The sequence below is a fragment of the Halyomorpha halys genome, unplaced genomic scaffold (genome assembly GCF_000696795.3).
Source record: "Halyomorpha halys isolate HHAL.00 unplaced genomic scaffold, Hhal_1.1 Scaffold364.1, whole genome shotgun sequence".
Lineage (NCBI taxonomy): Eukaryota > Metazoa > Arthropoda > Insecta > Hemiptera > Pentatomidae > Halyomorpha > Halyomorpha halys.
In genome coordinates, this window is record NW_027108785.1 from 482113 (window position 1) to 502931 (window position 20819).

The 20819-nt window shown below is 32.8% G+C and overlaps 1 protein-coding gene across 1 annotated transcript in view; it reads left to right on the plus strand.

The window, feature by feature from the left end:
• The window catches only part of LOC106681786 (transient receptor potential channel pyrexia), a 19323-nt gene extending 2910 nt beyond the window's left edge, over positions 1 to 16413 (plus strand). Inside the window, exons 2-6 of the mRNA XM_014422294.2 lie at positions 8186 to 8501; positions 8596 to 9342; positions 12708 to 13727; positions 14471 to 14713; positions 15425 to 16413. Coding sequence (XP_014277780.1) covers positions 8186 to 8501; positions 8596 to 9342; positions 12708 to 13727; positions 14471 to 14713; positions 15425 to 16081 — 2983 coding nt within the window. The 3' untranslated portion in view covers positions 16082 to 16413. The remainder of the gene's footprint in view (positions 1 to 8185; positions 8502 to 8595; positions 9343 to 12707; positions 13728 to 14470; positions 14714 to 15424) is intronic.
• Positions 16414 to 20819: the final 4406 nt, after the last annotated feature.

The window sequence follows — 20819 nt, forward strand, 5'->3', positions numbered from 1 at the left end:
ACCTGGGCAAAATAGCCTGCAAGGAGAAAACAATTAATGTGAGAGGAAATTTATGTTGAAGATGTCCCTGAGGATGGCTGGAAGGGCCGAAACGTAGGACAAATAAATAAATATATAGTGTTGAGACTATTTTGGATATTAAATTAATTAATTGATAAATATTACCTGGTCTCGAAAAATTTTGAAATAATATAATCAGCAGTATTTTTATTTTGTTTTACACACAAAAAAAAAAAAAAGAAAGGTATACAATCACCTTTAAATCCATACTAAGCAAAGGGAGAAAACGATAATATAAAACTTTAAAAAAATTATATACTTTTTTTCACTTCCTAGGGTGTATTGGCAAAAATATATCACTTACAGACTTAACATAACAGTCGATCAAGATCGCATTTGTGCTACATATATATGTTTCCATGACATAATTTACGGATATACCAACAGACATACACAAAACAGGACACATAAACCAAAAAATACAGGAAAGAGTGTAAAAAGAAGTTGGTGAATATATATATTAAAAATTTAATTATCACAAGGTACCGGTGAGCGTAGACCTCAATTATAGTATATACAATATATCAATTTTTACGGTCAACTATATATACATTTATATTTTTTATGTTCTTATCTTTGGTTTTATAAAAATATTGAAAATTATAAGTACTTAACATTTTATGAGTATAAAGATTTTAGGAGAACCACAACGCTAGCAACAAAAATTAAACAGTTGAAGGATTATTCCAAGTAACGGAAGTGCCGCGCACAGATGAAATAGGAATTTATTCTTCATATCATTATGATAAGACTGAGCAAAAAACGAAGCTATCATGTTCAGCAATTACCTGTAGTAATTAATACCTTCGTATATCACTAAATATAATACCTGGTAATATTACTCGTAGCATGCTATAAATAAATCTATCACATAAACATGCAAATAACCAGCGGTATCGCCAAGAAATATTATCTCTATGCTCGTGTATATCTTATCATTAAGCGCTCTGCCTTAGGTCTCAAGTGACACCCCAACACTGTATTTTACAACGAATAAACAACAAAAATAACTGCAATATTAGTTATAAATATCAGTTTTAATAAAAATAATGTGAAATTAGATTAGATAGAGATATAATGTTGAAATAACTAGCGAATCAAGAAAACTATCCGCTTAAAAAAAAAACCCTTATCCTGTTTACTGATCTAAATAAAAAGCAAACCAAACCGTTTTTAAATAATTAATTAGAACTAAGTAACAAAAATATTAAAACTCTATTTCAAATACTGTTAAACTATATTAAATTATAACTTTCCAATTTTCAGTTTCTTTGAACCTAATTCGAGCTCGACAAAGTTAATCTTATCTATCCGAAGTGGAATCCGAAATAGTTCTAGATTACTCAGTGTTTATTTATAATCATTCATGATAAGGTTTTCTAGTACGTTAAATTAAGGATCTCAATGAACTGATAAAGAATTTTAAACAATATTAGTGTCATTTTTTTATAACAATTTATAAAATTAAGAATAATGTCAACAAGAAACAAATCAATATCAATACCTAATAACAAAAATAATCGATATGGTTTTCCTTTTCCCAATTGCACACTTAAAAAAAACAAAAAAAAAAACATAACACTACAATCCATGATGGTTCTACAATCCATGATGAGTACTGTGTAAGGTAGTACTTTTTTAAACAAAGGTTGTTGTTTGCTCATGATCATGCTCAACTGCCTGGTTTTTTCACCAATTATGGGTATCCTCTTTACAATGGAGGCTGGGTGTACCCCAAGGGGGCTCCCACAGGGTTGATTTAGTAAATATAATAATTTAAAAGCTATAATAAAAGAATAAACAATATAATGCAGCCGGATTCTAGGAGTTAGTAACACCTTACTGAGCTACGCCGCTCCCTCTTCCCTATTACACATTTCTTTCAAAGAAACTTGTTGAAATTATATCTGATAATTTCGGCTTATCTCCAGGTTTTTTGTTGAATGAAATTACTTATTCAATCATCTAAAATTTTTCGGTAAATTCATATATATATATATATATATATATAATTCATAGTTTTGAAACACAACCTTCAAGAAAAACTTTCAAAGTACCTAAGACACTCAATTGCTCAACTTAAATTTTTTAAGCTATGAAAATTACGTTAAAATCCATATAGTACGGTCAAATCGGACTCTTTTTGTTTGAGATATAAATTATACATTTATGATAGTTTAAATTAATTCGTGCAACTATTTACTACATTCAAATTTGGCAGATGTATACTACAATATTAACATCAGAAATTCGTATTTTTAAAGGAACCAAAATATTTGAACTTCTTTAAACTAGTAATAATGGTTCCAAATTGATGAAGGAAAATGAGCTCACTAATTCACTCTCTCTAAAATTTCAATATTTTTTTTTTTAGATTTGTATATATCAGTTTTTTGAATTGGTGAATTCGAATAAGAAGTTATTTCTTTAATTGAATGTTTATTAACATAATTTGTTAATTTTATAGAAATCCGATATATTTTTCACTTGCTGAAGAGAGTGAATTCGTAAAATTCGTTGTATGTACACATAGATATATAATTCGTTGCTTTGAATAGACATTGATCAAATAAAATAATTAATCGTTTTAAATGGTTGATTTGGTCATATTGCTGGACAAATAATTGAGATCCTGTAGTTTACATTTATCAAATCATTTGTGCTCATGTAAAATGTAAATGTTTGTAATTCTATAAAATTGACAGGAAATTATTTTCAACCATTCTTATGGAGCATTTAAATAATCAGATATTTCTGATAAAAATTCACAATCAATATATTCTTGTCAAACATAAGAAATGCACTCGAAGAAATGTGCCCCAGAACAAAAGTGATTAAACTAAAAAATGCAGTTTTTTATTAAAAAAGAAAAATAGCAAATGGACAGTTTTTATTTCAATAAATTTTTGGATTCGACGTATCTTATCGACAAAAAAACTCAAATTTTGAGAGTGGTAATATTTAACTCTTGGTCGATTACAAATCGATGAATGAGTCTCTGAAAAATTATTATATTAGGTGTCCAAACATCGAATTTTACTGATCTTCCTGTCTTCTATTATGATATTACAGTATTCCGGGTAAAACATTATATGAAAAATCTTAAATATATACTTCAAATTTTATTTCATTCCAATCAATAAAAAATGTAGGAAAATCTCCTTACAGTAAATACTTAATTAATAATTATTTAATTTTTCTGTTATTCTTATAATTATCCCTTCTTAACGGACACTTCTGCATAAAAGACAGCCAAAAGAAAGGATATTAGTCTGTTATACAGAAGTGTCCTTTAAGAAGGGATAATTATAAGAATAATAGAAAAATTAAATAATGGAACAATACATACAAATTTGTATAGATTAATTTTGATAACTTTTAAATTAGCATCCCGTGTTTCATAGGCATCCAAAGAAATTTAAATTTTAAGAACTTTCAACAGCATTCTTTTACATTCATACATCTTTTACATCCATATTTCTAATTCGAAAACTCCGATTATTTCCAGTAAGTTAAGTATTATTCAGCTTAATGTATTTTCTCTTATAAATATAATCTTACAAAATTATTATTTTATTTTTATTCTACATATTACATGTTTTTTTTTATAACCACATCTTTAAGAAAATAATAACCCCTACTAACTTTAATAGGGCCAAGGGCCATGGCTACGTTACAAGGTAATTAAATAAAGGTATTTAACTCTCAGAAAAATTATCTCATTTCCGCATAATTATCAGTAATTTTAAATTCTAATTAGGATAGGCTGCATCTAAATAATATAAGCAGAAAAAAGAGGTAATAAAGAACAAAGAAGTAAATGTAAGGAAGTAGGAGATATAAAATAAAATAATTTCTCTGTTGCTTAGACTTTAATCTTACTTTAGTTGGCTTTCACGCTTTAGCTCTCGTAAATCTCCGAGATTACTAAAAATAGGCGCTGTAAATCAATCTCTCCCTTTATCTTTTCTCCCGGCCCCACCGTGTCTTGCAGCTCGAACCGTTCTAAGTTTTTCTAAGGTTTTACGCTTCATAAACCTCAAGCACATAATGCCAAGAGGAAAGCTTGTACTCCATGCTTATCGGCTTATTGCGCCAGTCCTAGCATGGAATACAAATTGTCCACTCCAAGAAACTAAGGGTCGACAATAAGGGGGTTTCCAACAATAGGCAGACCAGTTTTCTAATGACCATTTTATAATATCAGCACATTCCATCTCTTTAGTTTCTAAAAATTATATAACACTGAAATAATTTGCTTCTGAGCATAGCATTCAAAGGATTGGGCATAATGTGTTACTCCAGTAAGAAATAAAATACATTCCACTACATATGAACTATAAATAAAACATCTGATTTAGGTTTTTCCCTCACTAAATAGGTATATAGGTTAAACAAAATAAACCTAAAATCCGGTCAAAAACACAAAAGCAAGTTATCAGCAGACTACGAATACCGCCTACTAGATAAATCGCTGGAACTGTAGCCCGTCTAAAGTACTCAGTTATATAAAACATAATGTACTGGGAAATCTTGTGTTTTACGAAAGCTAAAAGTAAAATTGTCAGACTGCCTTTGCGAATGTATAAAGATTTGAACAAAAAAATAAATAAATCGGACATTTAAAAATATATATTAGCAAAATCAAGACTTAGGAGTAGGTATTGATAAAAATTTAACGAAATGAAGATCATAAAAGAGGAGAAGATGGTCGGGGGGTGCCGTCAGCAGAAAAACATAGATAAACAAACGAATTATTTATTTGTGCCGACGTTTCGACCTGATTTTCAGGTCTTCATCAGGGCTATAAAAACAAAAAGACAACAACCATCAAGAGAGAAAAATAATAATGTATATTTTCATTCCATTATTATGTATATTTCCAAATTTTTAGTTACTGTTATTACTCATCATTATTTTTTTTCTCTGAATGATGGTTGTTGTCTTTTTGTTTTTATAGCCCTAATGAAGACCTAAATATCAGGTCGAAACGTGGGCACAAAAAACTAATTCGTTTGTTTATCTATGTTTTATCAGCTGACCGCACCCCCCCCCCAACCATCTTCTCCTCTTATATATCTACGGTCAACTATCTTCACATCATTATGAAGATCATAAATGTATTATCATTTTTTTATTTATGAGATTAAAAAAAAAATCTTATTCTTTCGCAACATATCTCAGTACCTTCTTTCAACAATTACCAGACCTCTCTGAGATTATCAGGAGTTTATAGTGTTTTTAGATTTCACTCTGGGTTCTAACTAATATTTCCATTGGCCATTGAATGATATCCATAGTCTTGTCCTTGATATCTTCTTCAATTTGTGCTTCCCTAAAGTTTTTATAAGGCCATTGTCTTTAGCAGACACACCCAAATAATTTCAACTGACTTATCTTAATACTTCCATTGATAGGAGTCCATTTGTCAGGACACTCTTAGATTCTTATAGGAGGTATAACATTTTCAATACATTCCTTGAATATTGCTTGCGATTTTCTTACAAACGGTGTTATACCAGCTTCTACGCCAATGCCGAGCTGATGACGCATTTGCTCCGTTACGATATGAAGAAGGACTGTGGTCTTCTTGCAGTATTGTGATGATAGTCTATCTGGCAGTGTACGAAGATCTACCGTAGGATTAAATAGTACGCCTCCTGCAGTATGGGGGATTCACGTTGCATATGAACGTCACCTATACGGTGATCAACAGGTACAAAATTTAACACCGAAAGATTTTTAGCTAATTAAAACATTTTGAGATTGGTATTTAAATCAAGTTAATAATAATCTACAATTTTCACGAAAAAAGTTCTGTACAGATTAAGCTACCTTTACAAGGAGAGATATTTTCAACCAGAAAAATAATCGTCTCTGGTTGTACGAAAATTCTCGTGTAATACGTGAGCATCATTTTCAGCATAAGTATCAGTGCAATATTTGATTGTGGACAATATTTTAATATATCCGCATTTTTTACCACCTCAGCTCAACGTAGGCATATTACTGCAATTTATTAATAATGATTACAATAATTTAGATTAGATATTCTATTACAACTGACAAGGAACATGTGGTTCCAATTAGATGGCGGCTCTGCCGAGGTTCACGAACATGGCTAAATGTTAATTAACCTAATCGATAGATTGCCCAAGCAGGACCAGTGCCTTGGCTTCCACGCTCTCCAAATCTGACACAACTGGATTTTTGTGTTTAAGGTATGGCTTAAAGACAAAAATTAAGACATGCCAAATCACCGACCTTATTATCTCATTAGGAAAGAAAGACAATTGAAACTTGCGAAACAATGTAGCATATCCAGAGCTGTACTGTGGAAGAAAAATGCAGAACCTGACTTATTGCACAAAGTAAGCAATCACATTCAACATTCAAAACAATTTGTTATAACCCAAATAAATCTTAACAATGAAAATCTTCAGCGGTGAATATTTCCTGAAGAAAGCATTAACGGACATGCCTTCACAGGGAACAATTATTTTTTTTATTGTTGACAGATTTTTCATTTCAAATTCTATGAGAAATTTCATTTTCCAATTTTCTAGATCTATTATTAACTAAGAAAGGCGAACAGGACATTCTAAAACATTCTTAAATGTTAAAGATTATGAAAATTTTGAATAGTACATCACCATAACAAATGCGTTGTTACTTAATCTCAATAATTCTAGACGACTGAACTCCGAGGCCAAGTTCATATTAGAATACACAGTCCAGACAGTATATAAAGAATCGAGTAACTGCAATCAAACCAGCAATTAAGTAATGCCATAAGATAAGCGTTTTAATTAAAATTCCATCTTAAATAAGAGAAAAAGACAATCTGAATATAGAAATCGTTCGACTTTGTACAACTTATGTTGTGCCCAGGTAAAAACTTGAAAAAAAAATGAGTGATACTGTATAAGATCTCTTCCTCTTCCATCCTTCTGTTGGATGATCCACAGCAGCTGCACTTTTATTACTGTGGATTATTTCATTATTTTCCGACCCTCCATGCTTCTTGATTTTTCCATTTTTTAGGAAATTTTATTGAAACGGGCAAGAACACCGGCGAACTACCCTTTACGTTGTCTAGAATTCTTTTCTTCCTGAAGCATCTAGAAGAAGTCCATCTGCCGCCTCCAAACGCCTTTTTTAATTTGTCCTTAACTAGGACCCACGGCATCTTCTCGTTCCCCCTGAACTTGGTTCAAAATTCTCTATTTGACTATGCATATCACTTAGAGCCCTTAATTAAGTCTGCATCCTCTCTGTCTAACAAATTTTCGTCCACTTTCGACTTCATCCGTGCTATTAGGCGGTCCCCTCTTTTTATAAAGTGATTTAGCTGACCAAACTTTTCTACATTTGAAAAGGCCTTCTTCAAGTCCTGCGCCATCGCTGTACGAATCTCGATCCATTCCAATGCATTCGTAAGCTCCGCCGCCAGTGTCATGCAATTGTCAGGTAGTTGCGAGTTTTCCGGTTTCAGTTACGCCTTCTACAACTGGAGCCACTGGAGAATTAGCGTAGAAACCGCCGGCCTTACTATTCCGAATTCAGCCATATGGTATGTTCTTAAAATAACAGACAAATAAAAGAATAAATAAATAAAATAAAATAAATAAATTAAAAAGAGAAAGAAAAACTGGTTCTCGGTATTACGTATTTTACATTATCTAAGGTTACCGGTTTTCGGCACTACTTATCCTTTGCTGAGGTAAAAACTAAAAAAAAAAAAAGGAAGTGGGACGAAAAACGAGATGCATGAGTACAACTTAAAGACGGATTTTTTAGATGGTAAAACCTGGATTTTCATTCTTTTACTAATACCATTGGGAAAACAGTAAAACCTATTTCAGGTTTTACCGCATTAAAAAGGCATGACGAGAAGTGTTCCCATGTTTTTTTGGGAAATCCCACCGCCATCAGTTTAACAGACCGGTGTACAATTTTCTATATTTTTTATACCCCCATTTTCCCTTCCATATATCACATGCTCAATCTTAGAAGTGAATGAAAATCATCTGACAACATATAGCACCGCTTCAAGTAAAACAGGTATTCCTCCTGTCTTCACATATTCGCAGTGATAATTAGTAAAATTGTAAATTTATTTCAGATGTTTGAATAATGGGGCGTCATGTGAGGCAAGATGCCAAGACGACCTGGTAACAGCATGCCACGTAGCAGCCACCTACGGTGAAGATGATATCCTGACGGTGCTTCTTGACGCTGGAGCTTCACCCTCGGCTAGGGATAGACATGGCCGACAACCTCATCACCTGGCGGTGGCAAAAGGTCACCTCTCTACGTTGATCCTTCTTGTCAGCAAGGATATGAGTCTCATTAACTCTCAGGCGATACCCGAGGAGGTAGACATCGAAGACAAGCATTTAGATTCCAATATTCATAACCATCAGGAAATTTCCTCACAGGTATTCGTTTCCTTAAGTTTTTGGTTGAGGCTATCAAGGATATTGCAATATTTAAATGCAACAAAATCAAAAACTATACATCTGTTTGTTACAGCTACCGTGGATAAACGAAGGAAGCACCGCACTTCATATCGCATCTAGATGCGGCTTCGTAGACATCGTTGACTTCCTACTTGAAAACAGAGCTACAGTCGGAATTAAAGACAGCCAAAACCAAACAGCTCTCGACGTGGCGGGATTGGACGCTGACAAGAGTGTACCAGGCACTATAGTTTGTGCCGCCGTCCCAGCCGACGATATGCCCATGTTGGGAAGCTCATCACGATCAATTTATCCTACTGCGAAACCTCTAAAATTTTTAGGCAAAAAGAAAAAGAAAGAAAAAACCCAATTCATGGAATTGTGCAGTTCATTCTTTAAAACAGGTATCAGGTTATCCGTACCTGACTTCGGGGACAAGAAGGTGACGCTTCTTCATACAGCCGTCAAGAAGCAGGACATCAATGCGATACAGGAACTGATTAATCAAGGTTTCAAAATCGACAGCCAAGACGACAAGGGACTCACTCCGGTCCATTTGGCAGTTGAACTTCATCTGACGGAATCCCTGAAAATCCTTCTAGAAAGCGACGACTCAGCCGTGAACTATAGGGACGGTAAAGGGAGGACTCCCCTCCACGTGGCAGTCGAGTACGAATGGATGAAAGGCGTACAGTTACTGTTGGAACTGAAAACAGACTTGAAAATTGTATCGAAGAACGGCGAAACTGTTCTCCATGTCGCAGCGAGGAAGGGGAATCCACAACTCTTAAAAATATTGCTCGACAGATTTACAACGAAAGTGAGTTGTTTCCGTTATTTTATTTTTATTAATGCACACTCAATCTACATTTCTCATACAAATCATCAATAACAGTAGTACGCGCGTATCGCTATATATTTTATATACATAGATATGTAAATGTAAATGAGCGAATTAATGTTTAGTAAGTGAATAAACATAAAAAATAATAAGAATATTGCTTACACGCAAGAAAAGTAACAAAACTCTAAATTATATAGGAAAAGCAAATAAAAAACTGACGCCCGGCCCGGATCAAACAATCACTGTTAGTTAAAAATAAACAAGAAAACTTTCGTAATTAAAAATAACATATTTCTTGTTTCACACAACGCTTTACACTTGCAGCTATCATAACTCCATTGAGAGGTGCATCTTTTTTTTGTGTAAGTTGTATCTTGAGGGTAAGCTATATTTAAAAAAATAAATAAAACTACGAAAAACAGAATCAATAAGTAATGAGGAGTATAAATAAATAATTTATAATAAATCATTTAATTATAAAACTAGATTTCAAATCACATGCTCAAGTTTTTAATTTATTTTAAAAAATAGCATTTGTAAATCAAGAATTTATAAGATTATATAAATGGAATGTTTCAAATATTTTAAATAGTAGTAAATCAACACAGTTTAAATATTTCGATAGTTGATTTTATAAGAACAATCAAGGAATGTGTAATTGAAAAATGGCAATTATGGTCATAGAATAGTAAATTAACTAAATAAAATGAAAGATATAAAATAAAAATGAATAAATTCGTAAGTAAGCTATCTCATGAATAAATAATATAAATATACTTTAAAGAAAATATGCTACCATGGTCATAAAAATAAATTTTACAGAAACCAGCGGTACATCATTAAAGTTAACGAGAATTCGTTTATTCAGAATTAACAATCAGCTACTGAAAAAACAAACGAGGAGATGTGATTTTTTTCATGAACCGTTTGTTGTGTATTTAGCGATGGTAAACAATCAGTCTTAGAACTGTTTTATGTTTTTTGCTTTCACTAATAATTTTATATGGAATATATAATTATTATTATTCTTCTATGGGCAACAGACCATGGAGGCCTAAGTCCTCGCGCGATGTATTTCCCAATATTAGGATGAATATTCCCTGTATTAGGAAATATGTTGCACGTTTCTCGACGTGGTTTTTTGTGGTGGGTTCGTCACTCCCACACCTATTTTCTGTCAGACCCACCCATTGGCTAACGGGCCTCATAAATGCCCAGGGGGGGAGGTTGTCAGTGAGTTTTGCATTAATTCGTGCTTGAAAAAAAGACCGGGTGGGACCGGGATTCCATCCGACAACCTGTGGATTGGAACTGGCGCGTTACCACGCTACTACCGCGCAAATAACATATTCAAGGTGGGTAGATACGTAAGAGCAACCTCTTTAATAAAATCGACTGACCGAAAGTACCACTTTGTAGGATTGATTTTTCAATTTTTCTCAAAAACAGATCAAACGATTTTGATTTAACCCACCCTATCAATGTACAATTAAATGATCTTTAGTATCAGCTAGGCCTTATCCTGATTGAAATAGTCTGACACGGTTTATATGATGAATTTTTAAAAAATCTTCCGCTAAAGTATTTTGAATTTTGTATATTAGAAAGAATTAACCATTTCATATTTTTATAAATAGTTAAAAACGGTTAAATAAAAACTATAAAAGTATCTAATAATTAATTAAGAAGAAAATTGGAAAAATATTTTTCTGGTTGAAAACTCAGTTCCTGAAATAAGAGCTGTAATGACGTTGGAAAGTCCAAGATCTTAGTTAATGTAATATTCAACAAAGAATGTCCAAAAAGGAAGAGGAAAATCACATAGTGTTGTAATGTCGACGTAGTTGTTGAATAATTACTTTTTTTTAATTTCACTTAACCTATGCTTGAGCCTTTCAGTTGATATTACTAACTTTATAAAATTATTCTTATTATTTTTAATATTGATCTAATAAAATTATAGCACTGAAAAAATGATTAAGGGCACAATATAAATTATGGTTAACTGTAATATGCAATTATTTCAATTCAAAGTAGGATGGTAAAAGTTGCGTTAGGTTGAAAGTTGTGTGATGCAAGATTTTTTTTTATTTCATTTAATTATTAATAATTTTAACTTATAACAAATATTTTAACATAACTGATGTTAGTAACTGTTTTTTCTCATTTCTTACAATAAATAAGCTGTATTTACAATGATTATTGTAAATACAGCTTATAGTGTATATTATGGTGTACTATAAACTGCTAACGGGTACTTGACATTTTATCTTACTTCCGGAGACAGGACAAGAAATAATCATTCTAAGAGATTTAAAAAGTTTACTACTGTTACTAATATAGATGAGAATCAATACCTAAAGATCTCGTTAAGAATTATATTTAGATAAAAAATAAAATAATTTTTAGTCAGTGATACAGAAATATAAATGTTAAAAATTATTATTACTTCCATAACAAATTATAAAAAATGGCGTACACATACATGTCTGTAACATTTTAATTAAATAAAAAAAATTATTTCGATCGAGTCAAAACACGAAAATTTACCAACAATTTTGGGTATATAAAATATTTTTGGAATACTGGCCACTCTATATAGCCTTTATAAGAAACTTTTAGTATCATAACTTTGTAGAGTGGTGTTTAACCAAAATATTTTCAGTTTAGTGTAAGTTCTAGAATCTTTCCCCCAACTGTTTGGGTTTCCAAATGATTGGAGGCTTATGACACTCTTTCCCTACTTCGCAATGACAAGACTACACTTCCCAGTTTGTCATATTGATATCGTGAAAATTGGACAGTAATTAAAAAATTTATATCATAATTTTAATTATAGTTTCTGTGCTAACTCACGTCTTCTTCGTACCAATATATGCTATTTCAGCTAGATTGTGGTGTAGTAAAATCTAAATTAGCCTTCAAAACTGAAATAATATATTTCTACATACTCTCATTTAGTTTTAGATAATCCTGTTATACCACTGAATTATATAAGAATAATAATTGAACATAACATTTTATTAAGTATACGTCCAGCACAGGACTCCACACTAAAACATCATTGAAAGAACTCCACATATTATGGACAAACAAATTTAATAATGGTAGTGTAATTTAAACATTACAGTGCAAACTATCGCTTTTGTTGATTTCACCCTAAAACTACTAGAAAAACCAATAAAAACATTTATTGACAAGTTTCTAGTTTGTTTACTTTTTTGTTTTAGAACATTTCTTCTTTTTGTTTAAATATGTAATATAATTATGCATTAGAAAGACCGATAAAAATTAAATACACTTCTTTTTATATATAATTGATTTTATTATTTATTTTTTAGGTAATTAATAGAAGAGACGATGAGGGATATACACCATTGTTTCGAGCTGTTGAAAAAGGGAATATTGACTGTGTAGAACTCCTTCTTACAAACGTTGATGATCCTAATTTCAAGAAACACATAAAAACTTCCAAAGATACCAATCCTTCAGCAACACTACTCCACGTTGCAGTGAAATCCAACGCCTCTGATGTTTTGGCAAAACTGATTTCGGCATTACATCCCACAGACACTTATTTAAATTTCTGGAACAATGAAGGTTACAGCGCACTCCACATGGCGGCCAAAAGAGGATGCATAGAGTGCGCTGAAATATTGCTCTCAACGCCTGGTATAGCAATTGACCTCCTCTCTGATAAAGAAGAACAGAACGCTTTACACTTCGCCGCATCCTCGGGTAACTACGAAATAATAAAAATGTTATTGAGAGAGAGTTCCCTTCACGGACTGAATCTCTTGCACGGGACGGACCACAAAGGGCGAGAGCCATTAATACTGGCGGTGAATGGGGGCCATCGGGAGTGCGTAATTTACCTCCTCTCGAAAGGTGCCAACCTGGCAGCCAGGGACGGGAGTGAGACAGCTTTGGAATTGATCTTCTACAGGCTGCACCACCCCATCCAGATACTGGACAACCTCATGGACAGCTTCATGGTTAAAGAATCATCTGAGGATGGTCTCAAAGACGACAGTTCAGATCTGGAAGTTATGTTGGACTTCACGATCCTCTTAGCCGATGTCCGCAACAACTCCCGTCAGTTCGGAGTCTTAGACGCTATTAATAACTGCGAGTACGAACAGCTTCAGCAAGCTATGTTTCTCCACCCTCTCATCTCGACCTTCCTCGTTCTCAAGTGGAGGCAACTGAAATATTTCTTCAAAATCCTAATGTTAATTTATATTATACATATACTGTCAGTGACCGGGATGGCTATGACAACTTACGCCTATCAAAACCCAATAGTGGCATGGATCTGCAGGGCAATCGTACTCATCACTCTTGTACCAATAATATGTTGGGTATGTATGAAAAAACTTTTTAGTTAATTACAACATGTATAGTGGTTTACACTGTGGTTCATGGTTTACACTAGTGGTTCCCAAATCAGAATATCTCGTTATCTATCTTATTAGTGGGCCGTAGAAAGGTCCGGCAGCACAAAATAAAAAAATTGCTAACTAAATGGGGTTTTTATAGCGATAATGCATATTGAATGCGACAATACAAGTTTAATCGATGACTGAAAGTTTAATTAAAGATTCTTAAAAAGTTAAAATCATTATTTTTTATAGCAATATGAAAAATAATTTAAAGAACCTGTGTATGGCAAATCTTCTAATGAATGTATTTTAGAAAATACTTTTTTGTCAACAATAAAATATAATGCTTTAATAAAGCATCTTTTGTAACATACATTTTTTTCTGCAAATACCTCTTTAAAAGGATGGTTTTATTTCCTATTTAAGCATCTAAATTTTTGCTTTTGAGGGGGAGCTTGAATTAAGGTGGACCGAAGACCTTTTAATTTCTGACTTAGTGGGCCGCGGACTTCTGGGGATTGGAAACTGAAATGTAAAATAATTTTTTTTTTACTCATTAGTTAACTAAAATACATCCAGCAGTATCATATTTTATATAAGTTAGGAGTGTTATATTGATGTAGAGCAAGTTGTGATGCATTGAATAATGTATTTTGAAATAATTTGATAAGTTGTTACATCATAATTCATGTATTTGATAGAAAACGTATTTATGTCTACAGGAGCTGTTAAATGCGAGTAGATTCGAAAGGTTTTACCTCCTCGACGGAGAAACTTGGGTAAAGTGGGCAGTTATTTTCACGACAGGGCTGGTGGCCATCCTTCCGGGTCTGAGTTGGGCTCGCTACCTTACTGCCATATCCGTCCTACTGGCTTGGATCGAGCTCTTATTCCTCTATGCTAAGACCTTCACTTTGGGACTCATCGTTCAGATGTTCTTCGAAGTAGCCAAAAATGTAGTCGAGGTATATATTATTTTTTTATCTATAATCTATAGCGGACGGTAAAGAAAATATTCCCTCAGATAATTATGCATTTTTAACAAACAACAAATTTCATTACTTTTGATAAGAAAGTATAAGTTTTGTTAATTGCTGGTCATAAAAGAAGGTGCCCTGAATCCACTTACTACCTCCAGGTTATTTCCCAATCCCTGGTAACTACATTAGATGCTGATCCTGCCCCAGAAGATTCCCTCTACGTCTGCAATCGGTAGAATAAAAAATAAATTGTCAGTGTTAACCAAAATCAAATCGAGGCCCCCCGCTATGAGTTGTGAGGGAGTTTAGTGTCTCAGAGGGATTATGTTAGAGGTGCAATATCCGATAAGCATAACCTGATAAACTTATTATTAATATTTTTTATTCATTTAGTCACCTCCGTTATAGCTTAGAGATCGACAGAGGAGGTTGGCCTAAAAACTAAAACAGCAAACAAAATTTAGTTACAAGGTAAGAAAAAACAACTAAAAAAATTAATTAAAAAAGAAAGAAAAAGTAGAAAAATCTTGGTGTAGAACAAATAAAATAAATACCAAATTATACCTAAAAAATATGAAAACAAAAATAACCGCGATGACCTTTATTTTATTATATCTAATGACAATCATTTATTTATTGATTAATATTTTTTATTACTCATGTAAGCAATCCCTAAAAACTAAACTTTGTTTTCAGGTCATGACAACATTCATAGTTCTCATTTTGGGATTTACCTTCGCATTCCTGGTTCTTTTCAATGAAAAGTATCCTTTCACGGACCTCTGGACTTCTATATGCAAGGTCCTTATCATGATGGTAGAATTGGATTACAACGGTGCCTTCACAGAAGAGGACAACCAAGCCACGGCTTTCAACGTGTTAGGTCGGATAATGTACATCGGCTTCGTGATTCTTGTTGTAATGGTGATGATAAACTTGATTCAAAGCATGTCTGTAAGCGATGTGGCGAAACTGGAAGCACAAGGCAGGTCCAAGCGATTGGCAAAGAAAGCTTCCTTCCTCAGCCTTCTCGAGAGTTTTTGTTATAACGAGAAATTGCTCAACTGGCTTCCTGAAATCGTTCAGGAGAAAATAGAAGAGAAAAGATCTGTGCCCAGGAAGGTGTATGTAAAACCGAACCAGCCTACAAGTGAGGACAACCCCTTCTCAGACAAATTGCGGTCTATGATACGAGATACTGTGTTCGACAGAAATGTTCCTAAAGAAGGAGAAAACCACGAAAGCAAAGTTGACCATCTGATTTCAGATGTGGAAAAAATGTACGAGATGATAAGAGAAATAAAAGAAGGTTTAGTACAGCTACAAAACCAATCCGAGAAAAATCAGTTTTAAGGATTTCGCACGGTAGTCCACAAGTGTGTACAATATAATGTGTATTAAAATTGAAGATGGCCCATGGAGAAAAATATTAAGATCTAAATACTAAATAATAGATGAAGAACTCCCAAACTTATATATTCCATTTGTTTTACAGTACTGCCATCACTAGCCCATGCGAATTCCTTATAAATCGTGGGTTTGTATTATATTTTAATACATTAGAGGTTCAACAAGATTTTAATTATTTATATTCAGTAATATTTGTAAATAGAAAGATTTGATACATCTATTTATTAGTAGATAAATAAAGAAAAATTTACAAAACTTCTTCCCGATTTGCAATGGATTATTAACATTTCCCCTAAATACCAAATATTATTCAACCATAGCTAAAAGTACTCTATGCAAACCATCTTCGTTACGATAATTTGTTAGCTTCTTTAATCTCCAAGTTAGTATCCACCCTTTCACACGAAATACTGGAACACTAAGAAAAACCATTGCGGCTTCATAAAGAAGTATTGGTAGTGAACATAATTTTTTAGGTGCAAGTACACTCTAAGTAAATATCTCTTTCAAACGTCAACTTCCCTTCAGTAATTCACCTAATAAAGGAATCTCTCTAAAATATGTAATGCATAATAATATTATATACACAAAAATAACCACTCGACCTTAAATTGTTTTTAATAATTTTGGTGAGGCAACTTGTGTCCCCTAAAAAAATATTGTAAATATTGAGATGTTTAATTAGTTCGAAAATATTTGTAGTATTCATAACAAACAATTTTAGATATATGTGAACCCTTTACATAAAAATTTCTTTGAAACGGTACCTTCCTTTTGTTATTTGGTCTAGTATTTCTTCTCAATAAGAAATATCACTAAAAGAATTAATATGAGTATCATAATTACAAACACGGCCCAGCTTACGTTCGCAATATTTTTTAGAACATTTAAAAACAGTACAGTGTAACAAAAACAACGGACGAATGCCTGGATGTTGATATATTTCTTTTATGTTCGATATTTCAGGAAAAAATATATTTTTATTCAGAAGTACATTTTAAAAAGAATTTGGTTATGCTGTTTGTAATATTCAATTATTCAAAATATCAGAGCAGCTTTAAGTAGGGTTTCCAGGATGACAGCAATCACGAATTGACAGCAGTCACGAAGACACGATATTGAAAGCAACTATGATCATGGAATCTAACATTCACTGTCGTACTATGAGGTCGATGGTTGATAGTACTGTGCGGAAGGGTCGTTTGTAGTTGAGGGAGTTGAGTGACTGCAAAAGTAAACTTGACCCCCTTCCCCGCATATCAGATATGACTAGAAAGGGGGAATTACAAATGAAAGTTGATAATACTGTCAACTATATGCAACAACCTTACTATCACCACGGAATCACTACTACAGGCTCTGTACACAAACAGAATTAGGTATCTAACTAGTAATTAATTACGAAAATAAAAGTTAATAAAATATTTACATAGGAACGTAAAACCTTATTATTATAAACACCTCTCCGATCAAGAATTCATGATATTTGAAATAGATTATAATTTAAATAATGGGAAACCAGGAGGTATATTATTACAGGCTAAAAGGAGGCTGTAACTAAATATTGTACTGGAATTTGATAGAGGTGAAGGTTAAAGGAAAAGTAATATCTTTGTAAAGCTGAACTTGTTACTGACTCTTAAGTCGATCAGGGTCCTCCTTTCATCTTTGTATAACGAGTAACCTTAAACCTAACCAGCTCAGGGAAGTGTAATCGCTTAAATGTTCTTTTGTTCACTTTTTTAAAAATAATTTTGAATTTTTAATCTGATGTACTCATTCTTAATAGCGATATTTTTCGTTCAAAATATTGAGAACTTATTACGCAAGGCAGGTTAGGAGAAGTGCAGTCTAAATTAAATAAATTAACTTCACTAGGCTACTGATAATTTAATTTTTAAGAGGGAAATATAAACATTTTGATTGAATACGTCATATTATTCCCCATGACGAAAGTCCCAATGACTTTTACCCCAAAGAAATGGGGTAAGATCGTAAACGAATTTCATTCTTGTTTTGTGTAGATTGAACGGCTCTTGAGCCAAGAGCATGAAACCAATTCCCTCTACATTTTAAATTGGTCAAGGATTGACCGAGTTATGCATTTTGTTTCCTGTAAATTCAAGAGAATAAAAGGAAGATATAATCTTAAATAGATTAAATTAATAATAATACTAATTTTTTTATCAAGAGTTGTAAGAAACAGAAACGCCATGCTGAAATGGTAGGCAATGTTTGTCGGATGGGAGATGATTGGAAGATCCGCTGTCAGATGAGAGCAAGGCTCACAGGAAAGCGTCCATGAGTAGGCCAAGGCTTACATACAATAGGGGTATTCATGATATTTAGTTTAACATGTTAAAGCGTGTTAAATGGAGAAATATTTCCTTCCTTTAACATGTTAAAACGATATAACATAAAACATGGTTGAAAGTCTGTTAATAAGTTTGTTAAATGGAGAATGACGTCACGCAAAAGATCAGCAGAGCTCATCACCGTTTTGTTTGTTGTCGGATTAGATTACTTACTCGCAGTTGGTGTTTCGATTGTTTAAGATTGCTTTGGACGTTTTTAAACGAGACATTCAGTAACCGAACTTTCATATAACAACCACTTTTCACTAACTTTTGGCATGTTGTAATAAATTGCTTTAATCAAAACTTAGAGGTTTTTATGGACGTTGATGACTGTTAGGCTTTGTGCCTTTTAGATAAATAACAACAACCATTTAGAAGTAAACAATAACAAGAAGTTTTCAGAGAAAAGGTTACTGAACAAGTTGCTCAGAAAATCCGCTAGGAGCTCTCATGCTTTTAACATGCTATGTATCAGTCGTCGGGATTCCAGATTAATCGCTGAAGGCAATTATCCAAAAATAAGTTAATTAATTAATTTATATTAAGTCCTGCAAAACTATTATTATGATTGAATTCTTTTCCAGAGCCTTTTTGTTTTTATCAGTTACCAATTAAATACCTATATATTTATAAAATATTGTTACCACTAATTATATAATATAATACCGGGTGGTATTGGATAATATAATAGTATATAAACTACATCAAGGAACAAAGGGTATATTTACATTGATATGATTAAAAGAAATTATAAAATGAAATGATCCAGATAAATGGTTACCATAAAATATGAATTACATTATGAATTATTACTTAATATATACCTGAATAACTGCTTGGTTTGATGATTCACACCGTGGGGTGTGGTAGCGTGGGTGTCGTCTTGTTTAAAAGACTATGACACCTAGACCCCATCCCTTAGTTCTAGGTATCATAGTCTATCTTAGGACTTCGTCTGGTCAAAATGCATCTTGCTCTCTCTTACGTCTTCTTACTTCCGTGTTCTGCTGCTTCGTGTACTCTTCAGCCTCCACTTGTTGCAAAAAGGGGCGTCCCCTTATTTACTCATTGGCTATTATTAACCACGCCCAAGCAGAATACGTTACAAGAGGCTGACACACACGTGGTGCAGGTGTTGTTTACAAACTATAATTGACCTGCTACCGACAAAGCCAGCACAAAAATGACTATTCGATATTGTATAAAATTCTCACAGAGTACGGTTTTCTATAAGTACACTCAGTTCCGAAACACACTTAAAATTGAGACATTTAAATTGTTTTCCCATTTTTATACGAAGGGTTCTACGTACTCACGAGTGAGATGCTTAGGATTTTTGTGACTCGAATTCTGTATTATTTAGCCAAGCATACGGAATAATGAAGAGAACCTATTAGCTATCGTTCGGCAAGTTCGGTGACCGGAGAACATACTCCAGTTTACTAAACACACTTAATTGTAACACTAGGATACCAGAGAGACTCGAAGATGAACCTAATGAAGGAGTTCATAAACTGCTTCAACATATCTTCGGGCTCCCGAGAGAGCCCTCTACGAACTAGATATTAGGCCTAAATCAATTTATCAATAAACAGTGGAAGAAACAATGCACAGTCGGGTGTAAAGTTGAGGAGAACGTTGAAGCATCTACGTCTGATCTATTATAATACCTAGATTCAAGAAGGTGGAGCAAAATGTTATAAAAAGGTCACTGCTCCTTAAGGGCAAATAATCGGAAAGGGAGGGAGGTAAATAGGTGAGGGAAGTAGCGGGTTAAGGCCATATCCTGACCGGGGAAACTGAATAGCTTTTATCGTAATGAATTATGAAACTTTTCCTTAAAGCAAAATATGTTTAAATTTCTATATTGAGATAAATTGCATTATAAAGGTAAATTTAATTAACATTAAAGGAATAGGTAAGAGTAATTAGATTGAATCGAATTAGTGTAGCTTTTAGAAACAGGATTCAAATAGAATTCATGTAATAAGAAATTTTAGAAGAAAAAATTGAACATTTGAGCATATTTTCCTTACTAAAATTATTTTTATTTATAAATAAAACTTTTAAATTTGTATATCTAATTACCGATATTAGCTGAATGCAATATTATTTTAGCAAATAATTAATTTAGCATAAAGGATATTATATACTTGACTGACATGAAAAGATGATACACCGTAGTGTTAAAGATGATACCGCGTTTTAATATAATTTTTTTTTTCACTAGCTGTGAGTTAAATGCCATCAGAAGAAAAAAAAATGCAGGACATACTTTCATTTTTTAAGTTTTAAAAACAATCTCTCGATTCTAAAATAATGAT